The following is a 21910-nucleotide window of genomic DNA, read 5'->3' as shown; positions in this document are numbered from 1 at the left end:
GGAGAAAGACACAGGGAGAGAGAGACAGACAGAGACACGGGGAGAAAGAGCCGCACACACACAGAAAGACACAGAGAAAGAGAAAGACAGGGAGAGAGACAGATATAGAAAGAGACACGGGGAGAGAGAAACAGAGACAGAAAAAGAGAAAGACATAGGGGGAGAGAGAGACAGACAGAGACACAGGGAGAGAGAGCCGCACACACACAGAAAGACACAGAGAAAGAGAAAGACAGGGAGAGAGACAGATATAGAAAGAGACACGGGGAGAGAGAAACAGACAGAAAAAGAGAAAGACATAGGGGGAGAGAGAGACACACACAAGGGGAGAGACAGAGACAGAGAGATGGGGAGACAGACAGACACACACACACACACACAGATCCAGAGAAAGAGAAGAACACAGGAAGAGAGAGACAGACACAGACACGGAGAGAGACAGAGACCCAGAGACAGAGAGAGACACACACCCAGACAGAGACAAAGACAGACACAGACGGACACCACAGTGGGAGAAAAAAAGGTTTTGGCGCCAGAATGAGCTTTGCAGGAGCCTCAGTTAATGGTCTGCCCAACGTTCTGCTGCCGCTTTGCTGGGTCCGTCCATAAAGGGCCCAGATCCGGCCTTGCTTTGGCCTGAGGCGGCGGACTGACGGCCTTCTCCGCTCTCTCCTGGCCCAGGCGGCATGCAGGATTACAACTACATGTGGTCCAACTGTTTCGAGATCACGCTGGAGCTGTCCTGCTGCAAGTACCCGCCGGCCTCTCAGCTTCGCCAGGAGTGGGAGAACAATCGGGAATCTCTGATCACCTTTATCGAGAAGGTAAAATGCCCTCCCCTGCTCTTCTCCTGGAAATGAGAGGTTTGTGCCGAGTGGCAGACACACAGAGGCGCCTTTATGGGGCGCTTTGGGGGCTGGAAGCCCTTGGCGGAGGTAAGGAAGAAGATGGGGGAGCCGGCAGCGCCAGTGCCGCCCCCACGGTGGGAAGCGTGGTCGGTGGTGGCCTGGGAGGAGAAGGCTTGGGGACCGAGGGCATGGGGGCGGGGAGGGCACAGCTGCTTGGGAGGCTGGCTTCTTCCGCTTGGTTTGGAAGGCGAAACGGAGGAGTGGGCGAGGGTCCTTCTCAGCAGAGGCCTGCAGGCAAAGCTGGGAGTGGGAATTCTTGTCTGGTCACTCAGGAAGGATTTATTAAGCACCTACTGTGTGTCAGGAAGATAGTCCCAGGCCTCCAGGAGCTCATGTTCCAATGGGGAAGACCACCGCCTGGCAGCAGAGGGCCAACAGGCTCTGGGAACTCGCTGGCAGTCCCCAGGCCTGTACTGCTGCCTTTCCTGGTGCCCTCTAAGTCCCACTCAAATCCCACCTCCTCCAGGAAGCCTTACCCAATCCTTCTTCATTCTAAAGCTTTTCTTTTAATTGCATCCTGTTTATTCCCACATATGACTTATGATCTATATATTTAAATGTTCACATGTTGTCTTCCCCATTAGCATATAAGCTCCTTGAGGTCAGGGACTATGTCTTGCCTCTTTTTATATCTCCTGTGCTTAGTGCAGCAATTGACACATAGTAGGTGCCTAATGTTTATGAAGTGGGAAGGAATCAACAGAGGGAAGATGCTAGAATTTGGAGGGTTTGGGAAAGGCTTATTGTAGGAGGCTGGAACTAGGAGGAAGCCAGGGAAGCCAGGAGGTGGAATTGAGGAAGGGGAGTGGGGGCCACCCGTGAGAATGCTGGCCACCAGCGGAGGGAGGAGTCTTGGAGGACTTCTCCAGCTTGGTGATTCTATGTTGTTCAGTTGTGTTGGAACTGAAGTCTAGTGTACCTTGCACAGTTGCCCAGTGTTTATTCAGCAGACTTTTAACTGACCTTTGGAAGTATTAAGGCTGTGAGAATAGAATGTCTTGTTTTTCTTCTTTCATTTTTTATTTCCCAGAATATTTCCATGCCTTGCTCTGAGCCCACTAAAAATTAACAAATTTGCCCCATTTGTCTTCCTCGCATGATGGCAAGGTTGGGGTTTTCTTGTAAACAGCAGGTATGAGCGGAAGTCCTGTTTTCACTTTTTTGTTCTTACCTCATTTAAAGTTCTTGGTTATTAGGGGTGAAACGAGCAGCAATCTAATGAATTTGTATTTATTATTATCTTTTGTATTAATAACGTTTAGATTTCCCTTCCCTCCTGCCTAGAGGGCCATCTCCCATGACAAAAACTATAAAAGAAAGGGGAGTAAAACTTATCCCAAACATGGGATCCCTTATTGAGAACGGAAAGAGCCCTCAGAGACCATCCCATCCCACTCCCTCATTTGACAGAAGAGGAAACTCAGACAAGCGGGGTTGGTTCATTGACTTGCCCAGGGTCACACAGCTAGGACGCGTTGGAGGCAGATCTGTCCCCTGCACCCCCCCCCCTCCCCCGGCCTTTGGGTTAGGGTTATGTACACCATCGTCAGCTTGTGTCTTTATCGGAAGTCAGCAATCTTCGATGTTATTGATGGGAGATGGCAGGAAAGCAGCGCAACCCGTAGCCTTGCTGTCCAGTTTGAGTCAGTGGGTGCCAGCGGAGGGCCCTCTGTGTGCCAGGCACTACAGTGGGTACAGAGATGTAACTGTCCCAGCTCTTAAGGAGCTTTGTGGGTGGAAAGGACAAAGAGCATTTAAGCCCTTGCTTATGAGTCATATTTTGGGTCACACAGAGTGAATTCGAATCCTGCTCTACCTGACCTTTTTGATCTACAAGACTGAAGGCACACGAATTTAAATTTAAATTTCAGCCTTGAGTCAGGAAGACCTTTGGCTTCAGACCCGTGACATTTACTAGTATGACTCTGGGCAAGTCACGTGCCCTGTTTGTCTCTTACCCGGCCCCCCAAAATAAAGAAATTCCTGCCCTTCAGACACTGGCTGTGGGATCCTGGGGAAGTCATCCAACTCCCACTGTCCCCACCCGCACTCCGGGTCAGAAAGAAATTCCTATCCTTGTAGATTTGGAGCCACAAAGGACCTTGGAGGTTCCCTGGGCCAGCCCTTCCGGCTTCAGATGGGGAGGGCAGAGCCAGGATCCCCCCCCCCCCTCGCCACCGCATCTCGGCCCCCCGCCCGGGCAGCGGCCGCCCCTCCCGGCAGCTCGCTTGTTGTTCTGTTCCCCCAGGTCCACATTGGGGTCAGAGGGTTTGTGAAGGACGCCACGTCCGGTTCCGGCCTGGAGAACGTCACCATCTCGGTGGCCGGCATCAACCACAACATCACGAGCGGCAAAGGCGGCGACTTCTACAGGCTGCTCGTCCCTGGGACTTACAACGTCACGGCGGCCTCCGTCGGGTACGCGCCCGCTCCCGCGCCCGCTCCAAGCCCCCAAAGCGCCCCTGACCTGCCGTTTCCGTTCTGAAAGGACTCCCTGGGTTGGCTGGGTCTGGCCTCGGCCCGCCCCGCCCCCTTGTGAGGGGGGAGCCCCGCGGGGTCTTTTTCCGGCGCGGCCCCCCTCCCGCCACTCCCCCACCCCACCCCCGTCAGTGGAAGGGCCGGCTAGAGCGCCCTCTCTAGCTTTCTTGGGAAGGTGACTGGGGAGAGCTCCCCTGCTCCCGCCCCAGGCGGAAGTACTCTCTCTGCCCCGGAAAGGGGTTTGCCTTTGCTTTGGGCTGCCTCAGGGTGGTGTTCGCCGCGCTCCGGAGAGCGTGGGCTCCCGGGGACGGGCCCTGGGGGCTCTGTCTCCCGCACCCAGCCGCGTCTGGTTCTTTGTTGGTCCTTTGGAGAACGCGGGTGGAAGGGCTGCAGGGCGATGCAGTGGATGGAGCGGGAGCCCGGAGTCGAGTTCAAATCCAGCCTCAGGCACTTGACACCTGCTAGCTGCGTGACCCTGGGCGAGTCATTTAGCTGGATTGTCTTGCCTGGAAAAAAAGAAAGTGCTAGTTGAATTGAATGGGAATTTAGCGTCAGACTCGTGAGACTGCGGGCTGGGAGTCAAGGCTTCAGCCTGGGGACTCGGCAGGCGGCTCGCTGGGGCCGCCGTCTTTAGGCAGAATGCAAAACTTTCCCCTTTGCTGGAAATGCTTCTGGAAGCTTCTTTTCCTCAGTTTCAGCTCCAGCCTTCTCCTTGGTAACAGCTGGAGCCCAATGTGAGTCGGCAAAAACCCGCCCCCTGTGAGCGGCGCAGGCTTGGGACTTACCTGGGCACCCGAGCCCAGCGCCCAGGAAAGAGGGAGGGAGCCGGAGGAGGCAGGCAGGCAGGGGAGGTGCGTGCTGTCATCCCTGTTTTACAGATGAGGAAACTGAGGCACGCGGTCTCTGAGGCAGGATTTGAATTCAGGTCTTCCTGATTCAAGGCCACTTCTTGGCCATGGTTCCTTACCCAGATTGTTTAGTGAGCTGCAGAACTTGAAGAACTGGAAATGAAATGTCTGGAGCTTCTGGAGGGCAGGAAGTGTTTCATGTTTGGCTTTAGTGTCTGGCACATAGTAGGTGCTTAATAGCATCTGGAATCAGTAAAGTTTGATTAAACTTTTAATATAAAAAAATCCTAGCTCAGGAGCTGGAGTGGAGGTGAAGGGGCTTGTCGGAGATTAGAGTAAGTGTCAGAGGGGGATGTTTGGTATTAAGCCTCAGAGGTCCCCAAGCTCCCGAGCCACTGTACCCGCCTGCTTGTCAGCTATTGTGGGGGCTGCTGCGGACACACGGTCTGGGACCTCTGCTTTCTGCAGTCTTTTCTTTGGAAAGGACCCCCGCAGTTGTCCTGTACCCCGATGTTAAGAGCAGACTCTGGAGCCCTTTGGTCTGTAGCCGGTGACCAGAAAGGGGCCCCTCTGCTTTTCTAGCCCCTTACAGAAGGATCCAGAGTGGGGAGGGATGGACTCTGGGCCCTAGATTCTTAGGTTTTAGAATGCCCAAATGCAGTACACAGGATTGCAAAGGAAGAGAATTAGACTGAACTATGGTGCTTGTGCTACTTTTTAAAAAACCAAGTTCACAGGCCCCAGAAGGCCCCCTATTTTAGAAGCAAAGGTACAACACCCGCTAACTGTCTCCGCGTCATCTCTGTTCTCCCGGGCTCACAGGTACATGCCGATGACGGTCAGTAACGTAGTGGTGCAAGAAGGCTCGGCCACGGAGGTGAACTTCCTGCTGCGGCCCACAGTGGCCATCTCTATGGAGCCCCAGACGGCAGCGCCCACCGTGGCCCCCGCTACCGACACCCCTGAGACTTCCACCTCCCACCAACCTATCCAGCCCCAAGACTTTCACCACCACCATTTCCCGGACATGGAGATTTTCTTGAGGAGGTTTGCTAACGAGTACCCCAACATCACCCGTCTGTATTCATTGGGGAAATCTGTTGAGTCAAGGGAGCTTTATGTCATGGAGATATCCGACAACCCAGGTGTCCACGAACCAGGTAAGAGGAAAGCACGGTCCACACAGCTAGCAGGAAACTCTGAGGCTTTCTGCCCAACACGTTCAGATGATAGATGGGAAAACTGAGGCTCACAGCGAGCAGTGATTGCCCGAGATCGCATATGTAGTAAGTGCCAGAGGCAGGATTTGAATCCAGCCTCCCTGACTTCTACAGGCACTGCTGAGCCCCCCAAACCAGGTGCTGTATTACATTGATCGGTCTGTACAAATCTCCTGGTGTTCTATATACCACCTGAGAGACAGGGCGGCTCAGTGAAGAGTGCCAGCCTCAGAGTTGGAAAGCTAGAGTTCAGGTTTCACAGCTGATCTATCCTGGCTTTGTGACGGGACAGCTTAACCCCTCCATTGCCTAATTCTCTTAGACTAAGCTAGAGGAGAGTGCTGACCTTCCTTGTTTGCTTGCAGAGAAAAGTTATCTGTATGTAGGTATCTGCCCATTCTGTGTTTATTTCCAGCAGCTCTAGAGTCCTAGATCCAGCTTTGTTTACCTCTGTCTCTGTCTGCAAGTTTTATTGTCTTTATCTGTTGATGTGTCTGTCTATGTTTCTCTGTATTTTACTATATTGGTATTGTTAATGTATGCATATGTAGATCTCATCCATATGATACATGTGCTATCACCCATATGCTGCACGTCTCAAGTGTTCAGTTATCGGGACATATGTTCGGTGTGTACATGCCCATAGCTTCACACTGGAGACGTAGCACATCAAACACTCAATGTGTGTTATTAAGCAGCTTCCCTCCGGGCAAAAAAATTATGGCTGCTTTCTCCTTGCTTCGGTTAGATAGCTGCTGTCTATAAATAATGCTATATTTATGTCTATGTATAGCATCTTCAGTTATGGCTGCTGTATATATGTGTATGTGTACTTATATATATGTATATATATACACACAAACATTCACATGTAACTGGAGCAGAGAGAAGGGATGAGAACTTTTTTTGACTGGAGGGAAATAAAGCCCCTTAATGTTCATTGGGAGTTTGATTTAATAAGCTACATGTCTCTAGTGTGAAATTAGATTTTTATGGCTAAATATTAGTTCAATGTGGAATTTATAGTGAGATTGCTTTCCACATCTATGGAAAGGCTGTTTTACAGAGAAATGAGTATTTCTTCAAGAATAAAAATCATTGGATAACTTATCCCTTCCCCCCAAAGATAATAATATGATTTTGGAAAATAATAGTGTTAATATTTTTTAAATATTTAGAATGACTAAGAGCACTGGACAAATCTTTAATCCTCAAGAACCAATGAAAACAGATTCATATAAAATATTGCATTTTTGTTCTCCAGGTGAACCAGAATTTAAATACATTGGGAATATGCATGGGAATGAAGTCGTGGGCAGAGAGCTGCTGCTGAACCTCATAGAATTCCTTTGCAAAAATTTTGGGACGGACCCAGAGGTGACTGAACTGGTCCGTAACACAAGGATCCACCTGATGCCCTCCATGAACCCTGATGGCTATGAGAAATCTCTGGAAGGTAATGGGGATACCAGAGAGAGAGACAGAAATAGAGACACAGAGCGTGACAGAGACAGAGACAGACAGACAGAGACAAAAAGGAGAGAGAGAGAGAGAGAGAGAAAGAAAGAGAGAGAGAGAGAGAGAGAGAGAGAGAGAGAGAGAGAGTGTGTGTGTGTGTGTTTGTGTGTGTGTGTATTTGGACTGGTTGGATGCCCTTTTGCATCCCCTTTATTCTTGATTGTTTCATCCATCCAGGCGACCACTGATCTTATGTTTCAAGGGAACAGAATTTTTTTTGTCCAGCTAATGGTTCATGTTACAATTGCATTCAAATGAGTTTTCCCACTCTGCTGATGTTTGCTTAGACCTGAAGGATGTATGTATTTCTTTATATCTGTCTGTATCTATATCTATATACACACATATACAGAGAGAGAGTATACACTATATATGTATACATATTTGTGCACACACACACCCTCTAAATATACATACACAGAGACATATATACACAGTGTATCATGTGTATAGACATATTTATACATATACAAGTATACATATTACATGTATTTTCCCCCTTTCATTTTTTACTGTTGCAGTTGCTGTATAAATTGTTCTCCACTTTTCACTGTTCAGAGGAATCTTCCCAGATTCCTCTGAAGCCATCCCTTTCATCATTTCTTATGATAGAAAAATATTCCATTACAGTTATTTCCATAACTGGTTCAGCCATTCCCCACTTTCTAGCGACCTCTTTTGTTTCCAGTTCTTTGTTGACACAAAATATTCTGGAAATAGAAATAGGTTTGTATCCTTGGTGTCCTTTTCCTCTTTCTTTGGTCTCTTTGGGGAAGGGGCTTCGTCTAGCCGACGCTCTTGCCAGACACTCTTGGAATGTGCAAGTTGGGAATGCTTCGTCCCTGGTCATCAGAACATTATTTCGAGCCAGTGGCTGTGTGGCTGTGGCAGTCTGCCTGGATTATTTGTAATTAAGAAGTAGCTTATTATAACTTGCGTAACTGGGTTTCTGTACCCTTTAAAGTGTGTATCGAGAAGATGGGATTATTGGATCATAGATTTGATGCTTAAAGGGCCCTTAGGGCCCACTTGTCTGCAGATTTGCAGCCATGGAGTATCTGAGGCTAGATTTGAACTCGGGTCTCTGCACTCTCTGAGGGTGAGAGGGTATTGGGAGAGGGGTCCATCTCAGTCTAGTCTGACTGAGGCACTGTACCCATTGTCCCAATCTGTGGCATTGTCCATATGCCCCGTCTGCAGGGGGCACTGGCTGGGGCCCAGCAAAGCCTCGTTAGTGCGGTAGGCAGCAGCCGTGGCTTGGAAGCCCTTGGCTCCTTCCCCCAGTCAGTCCCATTTGGCAGGTTTTTTTGTTTTGTTTTGTTTTGTTTTTTTGCTTATCTGTAACATTGTGGCTTTGGGCGTTGACTTGTTAGGTCCCTTTCTGCTTTGATCTGTGGAATCAGGAGAGACTTATGAGGGCTGGAACCCTTCACTGAATAGTCAGTGTGCTTATGCTCATAAAATCCTGATAAGGATCAGGCGAGATAATGTATGTAAAAGTGCTTTTGCGGCCCATAAAACACTCCACAAATGTCAGCTGTGATGCTTATCTCCTCTAAGGAAGCAAAGTGAATGGCAGGCCTGTGACCCTGAAGCCCATTCAATTAGTCTGGGAGTAGGTATGTCTTGGACAGGTGCTGCAGATGGACAAGAGTGGAGTAGGGGCAGCCAGAAGGGGCTGACTGGATCACATTTGGGAAATTAATTACATGAAGTTTAAAAAAAGTTTTATTTACTAGGAAGATCTTTTGTTTTTATATACAGCTCAATTTCCCATCTCCCTCACCCCTACCTCCCCCCAAGAACCATCCCTTATAAAAAAGATTTTTTTTAATAGAAAAAAGACTTAGTTAATGTACTTCATTTCTGACATCAGTACTCTCGTACAGTGTGGGTGCTAGTGAATGCAGAATGAACATGAAAGCCCAAAGGAAGACTGAAGGATGAATGGTGAGGGAGGAGGTCTGCTGCTGGTCCGAGGGGGAGGGGAAATAGCCAGAAAAGGGCTGGTAGGTAGGCTGGTCCAGAAGGAAGAATAAGAGAGAACTGGTAATGGTAAATGGTAATAAGAAGAGCTGACATTTACATAGCCCAGTAAGACTTGCAAGCTATTGTACATCCATTATCTTATTCATTTGGCATTCACAATAACCATTTGAGGTTAGGAGCCATGATTATTCCCAATTTATGGAGGAGAAGATGAAAAGTGACTCACTTTTGGTTGAGGGAATAGCTGAGCCTCCCTCAAGGTTATGCTTTTGAGTTTTCACCCAAGACTAAACTTGAGTAAGTGATTTATTTACCCAGAGATGAACAGCTTTGAAATGTCAGGGCACTGCTCGACCTGTACCTGCCTCCTGTTCGAGTCCTTCAGGTACCTCTGCGTGTTCAAGTTGGTCATTGTTGTTTCCCCTTCGTTCTTGAAAAGGACTGTGGCCAGGGAGGGGATGCCAGGAAATACCAGTGATTTGGACATAAGAGAGGGGAGGGCTGTGCACAGAAGCAGACGGTGGCCCTCTTGGCGTTGGGCAGACCCCATAGAGGATTGTTGGGAAGTGGGGATGAGACACCTCGGATGCCATGGGGACTTTACCTCATGGAATACAACCATACTCTCTCTCTCTGTCTTTGTCACTCTCTGTCACTCTCTCTCTCTCTCTCTCTGTCTTTGTCTCTCTCTTTCTTTCTCTGTTTCTCTGTCTTTGTTGCTCTGTCTCACGCGCTCTCTCGCATCATGTTTAAAAAAAGAAAGGGCAAAGACACACGTCTGGTCAGATTTCCCTTTTCATGTGCACCGGCTCGGCCGCGAGCTGCGCTCCCACCAGTTCCAACCCCAGCTCTGTTGCCCCACAGGAGACTCCTTCAGCGTGGTCGGCCGAAATAACAGCAACAACTTCGATCTGAACCGGAATTTCCCAGATCAGTTCTTCCAGATCACAGACCCCGTGCAGCCCGAGACCACGGCCGTCATGAGCTGGCTGAAGACCTACCCGTTTGTGCTCTCCGCCAACCTGCATGGAGGTACGGGTTGGGGCGGGAGGGCCCAGAACCCAGAAGCCAAGGCTGCGGTCATCAGAGCTTTGTTCTCAATGCTTTGGGTGTTTTTGGTGCTGTGGGTGATGGGTGTGTCTGCCCCCCATGGCCCACCACTGTTTAACTTCGCCACATTAGGCTTAGGGTTTTGGAGCTGGCGGAACCTCTCCTTGGACATCTAGTCCAGCTCCCAAAGTTTGACAGGTTAGGATGAAGGGGTTTGCCAAAGGGAACAAGCCCCTGAGGTGGGATCTGAATCCAGAGCCTCCCGCTGCAGAGCCCAGGCTTGCTTGGTGTGGCTGTTAGACCTGGCCCAGGACCACAGGTGTGATGGGTGTCAGAGCCATCTTCACCCAGAGGGCACATTTGCCCCTCACTGAAGGGCTTGCCTTCTGGGAAATGGCGTTCTGATCGGGGACACAGCAAAGGGAGGGTAGCTGGAAATGGGGGAAAGAGAGGAGGCTGGCTGTCTGGGAGTATGGCCACACCCATCAAACAGTGTCCCTGGGATTGACCCGCCAGATAGAGGGGCCATAGGATAGAGGATCAAGTCTGCAGTTGAGGCCTCAGAGGCCAAATGATCTAGAGCAGGGGTCCTTAAACTACGGCCCGCGGGCCAAATGCAGCAGCTGAGGATGATTATCCCCCTCCCCCAGGGCTATGGTTTCTTTATTTAAAGGCCCACAAAACAAAGTTTTTGTTTTTACTATAGTCCGGCCCTCCAGCAGTCTAAGGGACAGTGAACTATCCCCCTATTTAAAAAGTTTGAGGACCCCTGACTCTAGAGTAATCAACTCCCACCTTACAGAGACAAAATCCAAGAGAAAGCTGCTGGCCCAAAGCCATGAGGTAGCCGGCATCAGACACAGGATTCGAACCCAGGGCTTTTGTGCAGATTTGATGGCGATCCTTTTGTCGTCCAAACCTTTTATTGGCTGTAAATTCCACAAGGACAGGCAGGTCTTCTGTTTTCGTCCTGGCAGGGTCAGCGTATCCCTTTTCTCACCTCTCTCTTCCCCTACTTAGTTGAACAAGATGAAAGGATTCCCAGATTTAGATTTAGAATCCAAGGACCTAGATTCAAATGCTACCTTTGTCATTTGATGCCTCTTCTTGCCTTGGACAAATCACTTTGTGAAGCTTTATAAAATAAAGGGACTGATCAGATGACCTAGAAGGTCCTTTCCCCTGCTAGGACTGGGATCCAGTGGTTCCATCACAGCTACTCCCTTAAATCTAAGCAGAATTCTTCAGCTTATTATTGAGCAGCGGTAATGTGGGTAGTTATATGTAATATGTAATAATAGTGTTGTTAGGCAATATTATTATATATTATTAGCATTGTTATATTATAAAACAGTATTCTTCAGCTTATTAAGCAAAATTTTCATTAGCATTATATGTGTAGATATTAAGCAGTATTGTATTAATATGTATTTATGTTATTAGTATTGATATTATATTATTAAGCAGTATTTTAGCTTACTCTTAAACAGTAGTAGTATACATATTAGTAATATTATATTTATTATCTTATCAAGAAGTATTTTGTATAACATGTAATTAGCATTATATGGCATTCTTCAGTTTATTATACAATATCAATGTTATCATTACATTAGTATTAAATACTAGTATATATTATTAAGAATCATTATTCTATTAGTATATGTTAGTATTGTTATATTATTATTAAGCAGTGTTCTTTGGCATATTAAACAGTATTATTAATATATAATTACATTATTGAGCAGTATTCATTTTATTAAACACTATTGTCATCATTATATGAGTATGTATTATTAAGCAGTGTTATTGTATTAGTATGTTATTTGCATTATTACTAAGCTTATTAAATAGTATCATTAGCAGTTATATGGATTTTTATCAAGTAATATTTTAGTATACATTATTAGGAAATAGTCTTCATCTTATTAAGTAATATTATATTAATATATGTCATATAATATTACTATTACAATTAATCCTCAACTTTTGCAAGGCTAATGTTCCTAGAAAATGATGCAGAAGTTAAATAGGTAAATGTTGATTAAACCTATTAATCATTAAACCTATGGGATAAAGATAGGTGCCTCTTTCACTAGAGATTGCTGAAAGTATATTTTTCTGCATACAATTCTTTATAACAAAACATTAATTCTTATAATATGTACTTTTCCTAACACAGTAGCCATGAAGTAACACATAAAATATAGTATAAAAAATAAAACTAGTAACATTCAAAACATTTTCTTTCTCTAGTAATTCCCTACAATTCTGTGACCTTTTGTGCTAACATCTCAATGGAAAAAAATCAAAACATTGATTTCAGATAATATTCTCTTTTCATAACACATGAAACACATAACATGTGACTATAACAAATTATTTGTTAACAAATTTGCAGCTGACAGCAGCTGCAGACATTTTCATATGTAGTTTATCTAGCACCTTTATTTTTTCACTAAGTCACACTTTCTACTCTTGGGCTCAGGTCCAGAGGACTTGTTCTGCGCTTTAGGAGCATAATTGCAGCACAAAACTTGAGTTTTAAAGGCAAACAATGAAAATGTTCCATGAATACTGAACTTTTTACCATCTTAGACTGAACAAGACCAGAGAGGTACCTAAACTTATGCCAGCCTCTCTATAAACTTGCACATAGCATTTCTCATTTTTTCCTATTGTGCAAAGTGACAAATGAAAGTGAAAATGAGCTTATTAATAATGTCACAAATGCTAAAAGTCTCAAAAGTTAAATTGTGAATGTTAAAGATTGAGTGTATATTAGTATTATTAACTAGCATTCTGAAGCTTATTACTAAGCAGTGGTATCATTATATTATTAAATAATCTTATGTTAACATATGATATGTTAGCATATATTATAGCATAATTATTGTATTCTTAACCTTAAGCAGAATCATCATTATTATATATTAGTAAATATTATAATAAATGTTATGCATTATTATTAAGCAGCTTTATTCTCCTAAACTTATTCTTAAATTTAAGCGGTGCTGCCAGACCCCCAGCTAAGAAATAGTGTGATGGAAGGAGGAGGAAGGCTTTCAAAATAAGCAGGTCGGTGAAAGGCAAGATATAAACTATGTAGAGAAGGGAAAACTGGTTAGAGATCCGACCTGTTAGGCCCAGGAGACTTAGAAAGATACATACTTTGAAGTGTCTATCAGGGAGCAGTCAGAGTGACTCCATGACACCTTTTATGCAGCTGAGGTTGTCTGAGTCCTGAGAACTGCTGCAGGTCATGAAAGTCTTGGGCAGTCGGTGAGGGAGACATCCCAGCACTCCTGTCATGGAGATGGTTTCTAGGGTGGCTTTTAGGAGACCTTCCCTGCACGAGTGAATGATCAACTGATGGTTTCCTGGGTGCCAGGTAATGCTGCAGATTCTGATGTTTTCAAGGAGAAACAGTTCCTGTCCTGAGCTGAGACTCTGCAGGGGTCCTCAAACTATGGCCTGTGGGCCAGATGTGGTAGCTGAGGACAATTATCCCTCGCACCCAGGGCTATGAAATTTCTTTATTTAAAGGCCCACAAAACAAAGTTTTTGTTTTTACTATAGTCCGGCCCTCCAACAGTCTGAGGGACAGTGAACTGGCCCCCTATTTAAAAAGTTTGAGGACCCCTGCTCTATAGGAAAGGCCCCACATTGCAGGGAGAGCTGCCGAGGAAAGCAGGTTTTATCAGGCTGGAAATGGGGACACCCGGGATGCAGGCAAGCTCAAGCAGATGGACAAAGTACCTTCCAGGAGAAGTGGAGGGAGCCTGCCTTAGCAAGGCCCAGATTCAGGGGCCAGGGGCTTTTCCTAGGTCCTGAGGATGCCACTCTCTCCCTTCTGATAGTGATCACCCCTTAAATCCCTTTGATGAGGCCATCCAACCTTTGTTAAGGGCCTCTGGGTGCTGGATACTATGTCACCCTGGCTAAAACTTGGCTCCCTGGGATTTGGGTCCTGGCACATGTTCATTACCTTGACCATACCAGGTCTTGCTGCTAGAAGTCTGACTTCCTGGAATGACTAGCCCACAGAGAGATGGCACAGAGCCTCTGGTGGGAGGGATCTCCTTTTTACACCAGTGAGGGATAGTTTGTGGTGCCATTCATTTTTGGTGTTTCTTGTAGGTTCTTTGGTCGTAAACTACCCCTATGATGATGATGAGCAAGGAGTTACCGCCTATAGCAGATCTCCAGATGATGCCGTGTTCCAACATCTGGCCCTTTCTTATTCCAAGGTGGGCTTCCATCATAAGAGAGGGAGCACTGTCGAGTTTAGTTCCCAGAGTTTAAAAATTGTATCCTTTGTTTATAGAGGTAGAAATAGAGGGGAGCTCCCAGGCCATCTGGACAAGCCCATTTTACAGATGAGGGCTCAGAGAGAGGGAATAGCTTCTGGGGTCACATGGGGAATAAGGGGAAGTGCCAGGATTTGAACCTATGAAATCTGACTCCAAATTAAGTGCTTTCTCATCTACCATCATGGTATGCTATTGAGTAAGGCCAAGCCAAATCATCAGATGTACTAATTAGATGTTTTTGGTTTCTTCCAGGAAAATTCTGAGATGTATCAGGGCAACTCCTGCAAGGACCTGTATCCTGATGAGCATTTTTCCCATGGCATAACCAATGGAGCCAACTGGTACAATGTCCCAGGTAGAATCCGCTCAAATGATCATCATGATTAAGAATTGCTACTAACAGCTAAGACAGAGCTTTTTACAACTTATCTCACTTGACCCTTTCAAAAATTGTGTTTAAAGGTGTTGTTCTCATCCCCTCATTTTATAAAATTGGACGGGTAATGAGTTGGCATTGAAGGTTTGTGTCCCCAAACTAAGGATTCCTTGGAACCTCTGGGATGGAGAATCAATTGCTTACCTTTTTGGATGGTAAATTCTAATTCTTCTGACTCTCTCTTCCCCAGGTGGGATGCAAGACTGGAATTATCTTAACACCAATTGCTTTGAAGTGACAATTGAATTGAGTTGTATCAAATACCCTTATGAGAAGGATTTGCCCAAGTATTGGGAGCAGAATCGTAGGTCTCTGATCCAGTTCATGAAGCAAGTATGTATTTCAGAGCTTGAAGGATGAAATTTCACCTGTGTGTGATATTTAGATGTTTTTTATGGAGGTTTTTAAAAAATAATGTTTCTTCCTTATTGTGAAATTGAGCTCAATATATAGCTTACTCTCTTGTTGATAAAATTGTTTTTTCTTTCAATTTAGTTAAGAACCTATTTCTTATGCTTCTATATTCAAGGCTTACACCAGATACTGGGAGTATAAAAACAAAAACAAGACATTCCCTGCCCTGCTTACATTCTGCTTGTATTCTTACATTCTCACCATCTAATGGTGGGTCTGTTTTAAAAGTTCAGAATGTGATGATAATAAGTAAAATAAAGCTGGAATTTGCAGTAACCATTATGAACAAACACATTATCCCCTCAGTAGTTGATAAAAAGTATAAAAACCTTTCAGGGTCTGCACACAATATTATGTCCATTGCCAAGGTAAGATCCATCAGAGGAAAGATGAGGTAATCATGGGACATCCCAAGTGGCCACCAGCCTGGCAGAATGGATTCAAGAAGGGATCTGAAGAAAGGCCTTGGGAAAGTACAATAATATCTATTGGTGGGAAACTGAGATACCCCGTGCCCATTTAGAGACAGCAGCAACAAAAAGGGGCTGTGGAGGAGAATCTCAAAAACAAAAGCTGGTCACGTTCCAGATTGCTGTAAACTGAACATTGAAAACCAAAGCCAGAAGCTTAAAGCACTAGAGGAAGTTAGAGCAGTATCAAGGATGTCTTATTTGACCTCAGTCAAAAGCTTTACTTGAGGGGTCTCAGAAATGTCTTGCCCCCTCAAAAAAATTGCAGAGAAGAGAGATATTTGAAAGGAAAAAAATGCAGAAAATTTCTTAATGGATGAAGAAAGCACAACACAGTGAAAATGCACATGAGCTCAAATAAGAAACAGGAAGTTTGCGAGTTATTTTAAAAGTAATGAATCCAAGAGGACCTGAGTTCAAATATGACCTCAGAGACTTAACACTTCCTGTATGTGTGACCCTAAGCAAGTCACTTAACCCCAATTGCCTCAGCCAAAAAAAAAAAAAAAAAAAGTAATGAGTGAATACGTGACAGAACAGTTGTCAAACCAGACTAAAAATTCTGGAAAGCAGTGGAGCCTGTTAATAAGCTGCACCATTATTAGCTCTAACGCTCTCTGAAGGTTAAAACCATAGAATGGGCTGCTGACTAATTGGTCGACTTTTTTCCAGGTCCATCGCGGTGTCAGAGGATTTGTTCTGGATGCCACAGACGGTCGAGGCATCCTAAACGCCACCATCAGTGTGGCCGACATCAACCATCCGGTCACCTCCTACAAAAGCGGCGATTACTGGCGCCTCCTGGTTCCGGGAACTTACAAAATCACTGCTTCAGCCCGAGGGTGAGTGAGTGAGCTGTGGGACCCTGGCTTCAGAGCACGTGGGCATGGGGGGAGATTTATAAAGTGCCTACTATGTGCCAGGCACTGTGTGGGACTCTGGGAATACAAAGGAGTTGTTGCCTTCGAGGGATGTACCTTCCAGTGGAGCACACAGTGTGTGTGCATGTGTGGATACATTTCCAAGGCAGTGTGCTAAGTTTTGGGGAATACATGTATGTGGACATGGACATACAGACATGCTGTCTCTCTGGATACACCCTATACAAGTGGGTGTTTATACATATGTGTGTGCATGTCTATGTGCTGCCCTCACATTGTAATAATAGTAATTTTTAACTGCCCTCAGACGTCCTGTTTATGAAAAATATATACCTAGGAAATAAAAGGGAGGAAAGGACCCTAGTAGGTGGGGACAAGAGATTCAGGAAGGGCCTCTAGTAGAAGATAAGAGCTTCTAAGAGACAAGAAATCTGTATAAATATGTATACATATATTGTATTTAACATATACTTTAACATATTTAACATGTATTGGACTACCTGCCATCTAGGGGAGGGGGTAGAAGGAAGGAGGGGAAAAGTTGGAACAGAAGTTTTTGCAAGGATCAATGCTGAAAAATTACCCATGTATATGTTTTATAAACAAAAAGCTATTTAAGAAAGAGAGATGGGAAATAAGGAGGGAGTGCATTCCAGGCATGAGGCACAGCTTGGGCAAAGGCCTTGGGGTGGGTCAGGATTATTAGTCTTCTTAACCTCCCTTACCTGAGGAGAACAACAGGCCCTCCAGGGAGGCTGAAAAGCACCAACTGTTGGAGTTCTATTGTTGCTTGGGCCTTCATTCTCCAAGAGGACCATGAGATCAGGGAGGGGAGGCCATGACATAAACGTGATTTGGAGTTAAGTGAGGGAGGCTGGGCTAAGTCATTTCTGGGTCCAGCGACAAGATAGAGATCAGGAATGGTCCTGAATGCAGCAGGAGATGTGGGTCTTTTTAACTGGTCTCACATTAACTAAGACGAAGACCCAATCAGTGATTAAAGTTAGGTAAGAGGTGATGTGGAGAATGGCCTAATCCTTTTTTTTTTTTTTTTTTTTACCTAATTCAAAAAAAAAAAAAAAAAAAAAAAGAGAAAGACTCAGGGTTTCTGGCCAGAGCTGAACTCCTGGGAAGGAAGCAAATGTATTGTGGGTTTGACTCCCCTCTAGTGGCAAAGGAAGTGTAATACCTTTATTTTTAATTAATTAATTTTTAAACTTAAAAGCTATTTTATTTTTTAATACATTATTTATTTTTAGCATTCTTTTTTAAAAATTTGCATGGTAACTTTCAATAAGTACTGGAAAAACTTATGACTTTTCCTTATGGCTACTCCCCTTTTGCTGACCACACCTTACCTGTGTTTGTTTGTGTGGGATTTTTAAAAATATTGTAATGTCTGTTGGTAACTTTTTGTTTTTATTTCACCTCAATTTCTTTTTTTTTTACTTTTATTTATTTATTTTTACAAAGCCTTTTATTTTCAAAACATGTGCAGAGTTTTCAGCATCCATCCTTGCAAAGCCTTGTGCTCCAAATTTTTTTTTTCTCTCCTTTCCCCCCACCTCCTCCCCTAGAAAGCAAGTAATCCGATATAGGTTAAACATGTATCACCTCAATTTCTGACTTCTCCCTTCCCCAGCCAACCCTTGTAAAGAAGCATTAGAAAGCTAGTGGAAACACATCACAGACTATGTTGTGCTGAAAGCCCATAGGCCCATTTTCTCTGCCTTGTGACTCAGTATGGCTTACTGTTACACTAGAATGACATTGGCCTTGGTGTCCTTCCTTTCCTTCCTTTAGCTTCACCCTCTCCCAGAAGCCTCTTGACTATCTTTTAGTATTTCCTGAACCAGTATCTATTTTATGGGCAAAGAACCCAAATGGGAAATGGAGAAGGAGGGCATTGAGAGCTGATCTGAAAGAAGTGTTATTGAACTAATCAGTATTAAATGTCACGTGACTAAATATGGCTTAATGATGTGTTCAGAAATAATGCAGTGAAAAGAGAGCTGGTCTCCCAATCAGGAAGGCCTTCATGACATGCTCTCTCTTTGTCCCCTCCTGCATTGTAAAGGGAGTTTGCTCTCCTGAAAATTCCCTTTAACCCAACAAAAACCACAGACCCAGTCTCATCGTTGTTGCCTTCCTTCTGGTTGGAGAGGACGTGTGGCCAATATCCAGACAAAAGACAGGGCTACAGTTTTATTTCATTTCCCCTTTTCTAAAACCTTTCTCTCCATCACTTGTCGTAGATACAACCCTGTCACAAAGAACGTGACGGTGAAGGATGAGGGTGCGGTCCAGGTCAATTTCACACTCGTGCGATCCTCGTCAGATTCCAGGAATAAGTCGAACAAGATGAAGGACATGATGGCAGACAGCGGCACGAGCGACCCGACCACCAAGGAGTTCGAGACCTTGATCAAGGACCTCTCGGCGGAGAATGGCCTGGAGCGCCTCATGCTCAGCTCTTCGCCCAACCTGGCCCTGTATCGCTACCATTCCTACAAGGACCTGTCTGAGTTTTTGCGAGGACTCGTCATGAACTATCCCCACATCACCAATCTCACCAAGTGAGGGACCCCTTGGAGTAGCTTTTCAGTCCTCAGAGATGTCCCTCCAGGGCTTGCTACCCCAGCACTTATTGAGCACCTGCTGTGTGTCAGGAGAGAGAGAGGACAGACCTTGAAGTCAGGAAGACCAGGGTTCCAACACAAATTGAATGGTGGTTCACAAAGTATGGTCTGGGGACCCCAGGAACCCCAAGAGCTTTTGAGGGACTGTGAGCTCACTACTATTTCCCAAATAACAGTAACACTATGATGTTTTCATTTCTAAGGAGATAAGTATCAGTAGATATAATATCCATAATTTTTAAGAATGTAAAGAGGTATTGCTCACCTTGTCAGTAGATGAAAGGAGAAACTGGAGGGAAGGAGAGAAACACTCGAAATTTTTTTTAATGTTAAAAATAAATAATCCATTGAATGGGGCAGGGGAGAATATAATGAGGTCCTGAGACCAGTAGTTTAAGAACTACTGATGTAGTAGGTAGCAGCCTGACTTCCTATCTAGTCGGTTCTAGTTAATGTCACCTGGACAAGTTGTTATTTCTCAGTGTCCTGGCAGACAAGGTGCTGGTCTGCACTTCCTTGTGGGTGGCTCCCCGTGCCAGTGAAGTCAGAGCACCATGGATAGCGCCAGAGAGAACAGGACAGAAATGAAGTGATCCTTGCCCTCAGAAAGCTTCCTGTCTCTTGGGTTCGATTCTATATAGTCAGACAGTTTCATTCTAGGATGGTGTGGTTTTACTTGGATAGTAAGAGAAAGAGAAATTACTTTTTTTTTTTTTTGCATCTGCTGATGAAGTATTGTGATTCTGAATGAATTTCTGAGGGCTTTCTTTTGTTGGAAGTAATTCAGTCAAAGTAAAGAACAGTGATTGACTTTTTTTTTCTTCTGACTTTTGAAAGTTTGGGTCAGAGCGCTGAATTCCGTCAGATCTGGTCCCTTGAAATCTCCAATAAGCCTAATATGTCTGAACCTGAGGAACCCAAGATCCGATTTGTGGCCGGAATCCATGGGAATGCCCCTGTTGGGACAGAGCTGCTCCTGGCCCTGGCAGAATTCCTCTGCCTCAACTACAAGAGGAACCCAGCTGTTACCAAGGTAAGAATGGACTCTTTGTGTTTCCTTGCTGGAGTGAGAAGGGGGGACAGGTCAAGTCAGCTTCCTCATCCATAAAAAGAAAGAGATTGGACCAGAGGGTCTCTGAGAATCCTTCCAGATCTAGAATTAGGATCCTAAGTCACTTAAATGCTCTGGTCTTAGTTTATCCATCTGTAAAGTCAAGGTTTGGATTACAGATGTCCTTTGAGGTCAAGCCAGTGATGCCAGTGATCATAAATTATATTTAGTACATTTTAAATGTTTTGTATCTTAGTGTGGTCTTAAGCTTTAATAGCTTTAATCACCTAAGCTTTGATGCCTGAACATGTCCCTAAAGTTTTGGGGACACACACTGTAGACCATGACTTTTGAGCTCATTCTGCAGCTTAGAAATGATGAAGAGGGTGTGTGTGTGTGTGTGTGTGTGTGTAAAATGCTCACGCGGGTTTTGGGGTGCTTCCTTTGTACTGTGTTGAGCTCTGAGTCTGGGCAGACTAAAGTCCATGCTGCAGGACACATATATACAAAATAACCTGAGAGACTTAGGGCTGAAAAGGGCATCCTGGACTCTACCTTATTTTACAGATGGGGAAACTGAGGCCCAGGAAGGTGAAATGATTTGCATAAGATCACCCAGGCAGTAAACGTCAGAGGCAGGTAGTGAACCCAGGACCTCTGACTTGACCAAGGCCCTTTAAACTGTTCACACTTCCTCCATCAGTTAAATAAACAAAAAAGAATTAAGGAAATCCTATTTGAACCCAGAAGAAATCTTGGTCTCACTCTCTTGCATCTAGCCTAGAGCCACCTTTTCTGTGGGAAGGATGAGGGTTGGGGTGCTGGCCATGAGAACTGATGCATTCACTGGTGTTTGTTTGTGTTTTAGTTGATTGACAGGACTAGAATTGTGATTGTGCCTTCTCTAAATCCAGATGGACGGGAGAGAGCGCAGGAGAAGGCTTGCACCTCCAAGACAGGGCGCATGAACGCTCATGGCAAAGACCTGGACACAGACTTCACCAGTAAGAGCTGGCTTACAGGGCGTCCGACACCTGGGGACCTCACGCAGTGCTCTCCCTTCTTTTCTGGGGGCCTGTGAACACTCTTAGGGGGGAGGCTTAGACTCAGCTTCCTGTGGGCAGGTTTGCAGCCAGTTTTTGCCAAAATTCTTGCTTTCCTGAGAAGAAAGTTATAGTGTAAACCCTAAGCTATTTAGTAATAATGAGAAATTATAATGGTGCTCATGTAGCACTTCAAAGGTTAGGAATACAGCAGCCTTCTGGGATGGATACTGCAGAGAGGATCATTCTCATTTTACAGATGAGATCACTGAGACTGAGAGGTTCCTAAGATGTGTAAGAGATAGGAGGCACCTTCTGTAAAGGGAGTTTGCCTCGTTTTAACATTTATGGAAGCCAAAGAGTTAATAGCTTGAGGACACACAGGCAGAATTCGAATTTGAACCTAGACCTTCTGATACCACTTTAAAAATTTTTTTCTAATGAAAACTCATTTTCTTTCCCTCATATGTCCTCTCATCCCTCATTTAGAAAGCAAGGAAATCAAACAAATCCAATGCCCATTTTGACTATGTCCAAAAAAAAAGTGTCATTCTTCACACTTTCTCATCTTTTCCTCCTTCTCTTTCTTCCATTCCTCTCTTCCTCCCTTTCTCCTCTTTCCTTTTTTCTCCTTTCTTTGTTCTTTCTCACT

General features: G+C 44.9%; 1 protein-coding gene across 2 annotated transcripts in view; it reads left to right on the top strand.

Annotated features, from left to right (window-relative positions):
- Positions 1–21910, top strand: part of CPD (carboxypeptidase D) — a 62870-nt gene that overhangs the window by 28118 nt on the left and 12842 nt on the right. The window contains exons 3-14 of one of the 2 annotated variants that reach the window (XM_051992235.1): positions 682–824; positions 3157–3326; positions 5057–5394; positions 6719–6910; positions 9826–9993; positions 14152–14261; positions 14577–14679; positions 14951–15093; positions 16317–16486; positions 18781–19101; positions 20002–20197; positions 21084–21219. In XM_051992235.1, the coding sequence (XP_051848195.1) occupies positions 682–824; positions 3157–3326; positions 5057–5394; positions 6719–6910; positions 9826–9993; positions 14152–14261; positions 14577–14679; positions 14951–15093; positions 16317–16486; positions 18781–19101; positions 20002–20197; positions 21084–21219 (2190 nt within the window). The remainder of the gene's footprint in view (positions 1–681; positions 825–3156; positions 3327–5056; positions 5395–6718; positions 6911–9825; positions 9994–14151; positions 14262–14576; positions 14680–14950; positions 15094–16316; positions 16487–18780; positions 19102–20001; positions 20198–21083; positions 21220–21910) is intronic. The other variant, XM_051992234.1, reaches the window with a different exon arrangement.

This window comes from Antechinus flavipes, chromosome 4 (assembly GCF_016432865.1).
Source record: "Antechinus flavipes isolate AdamAnt ecotype Samford, QLD, Australia chromosome 4, AdamAnt_v2, whole genome shotgun sequence".
In the NCBI taxonomy this organism is placed as follows: Eukaryota; Metazoa; Chordata; class Mammalia; order Dasyuromorphia; family Dasyuridae; genus Antechinus; species Antechinus flavipes.
The sequence above is the reverse complement of the archived record's forward strand: the minus strand, read 5'-3'. Positions and strand labels throughout refer to the sequence as shown.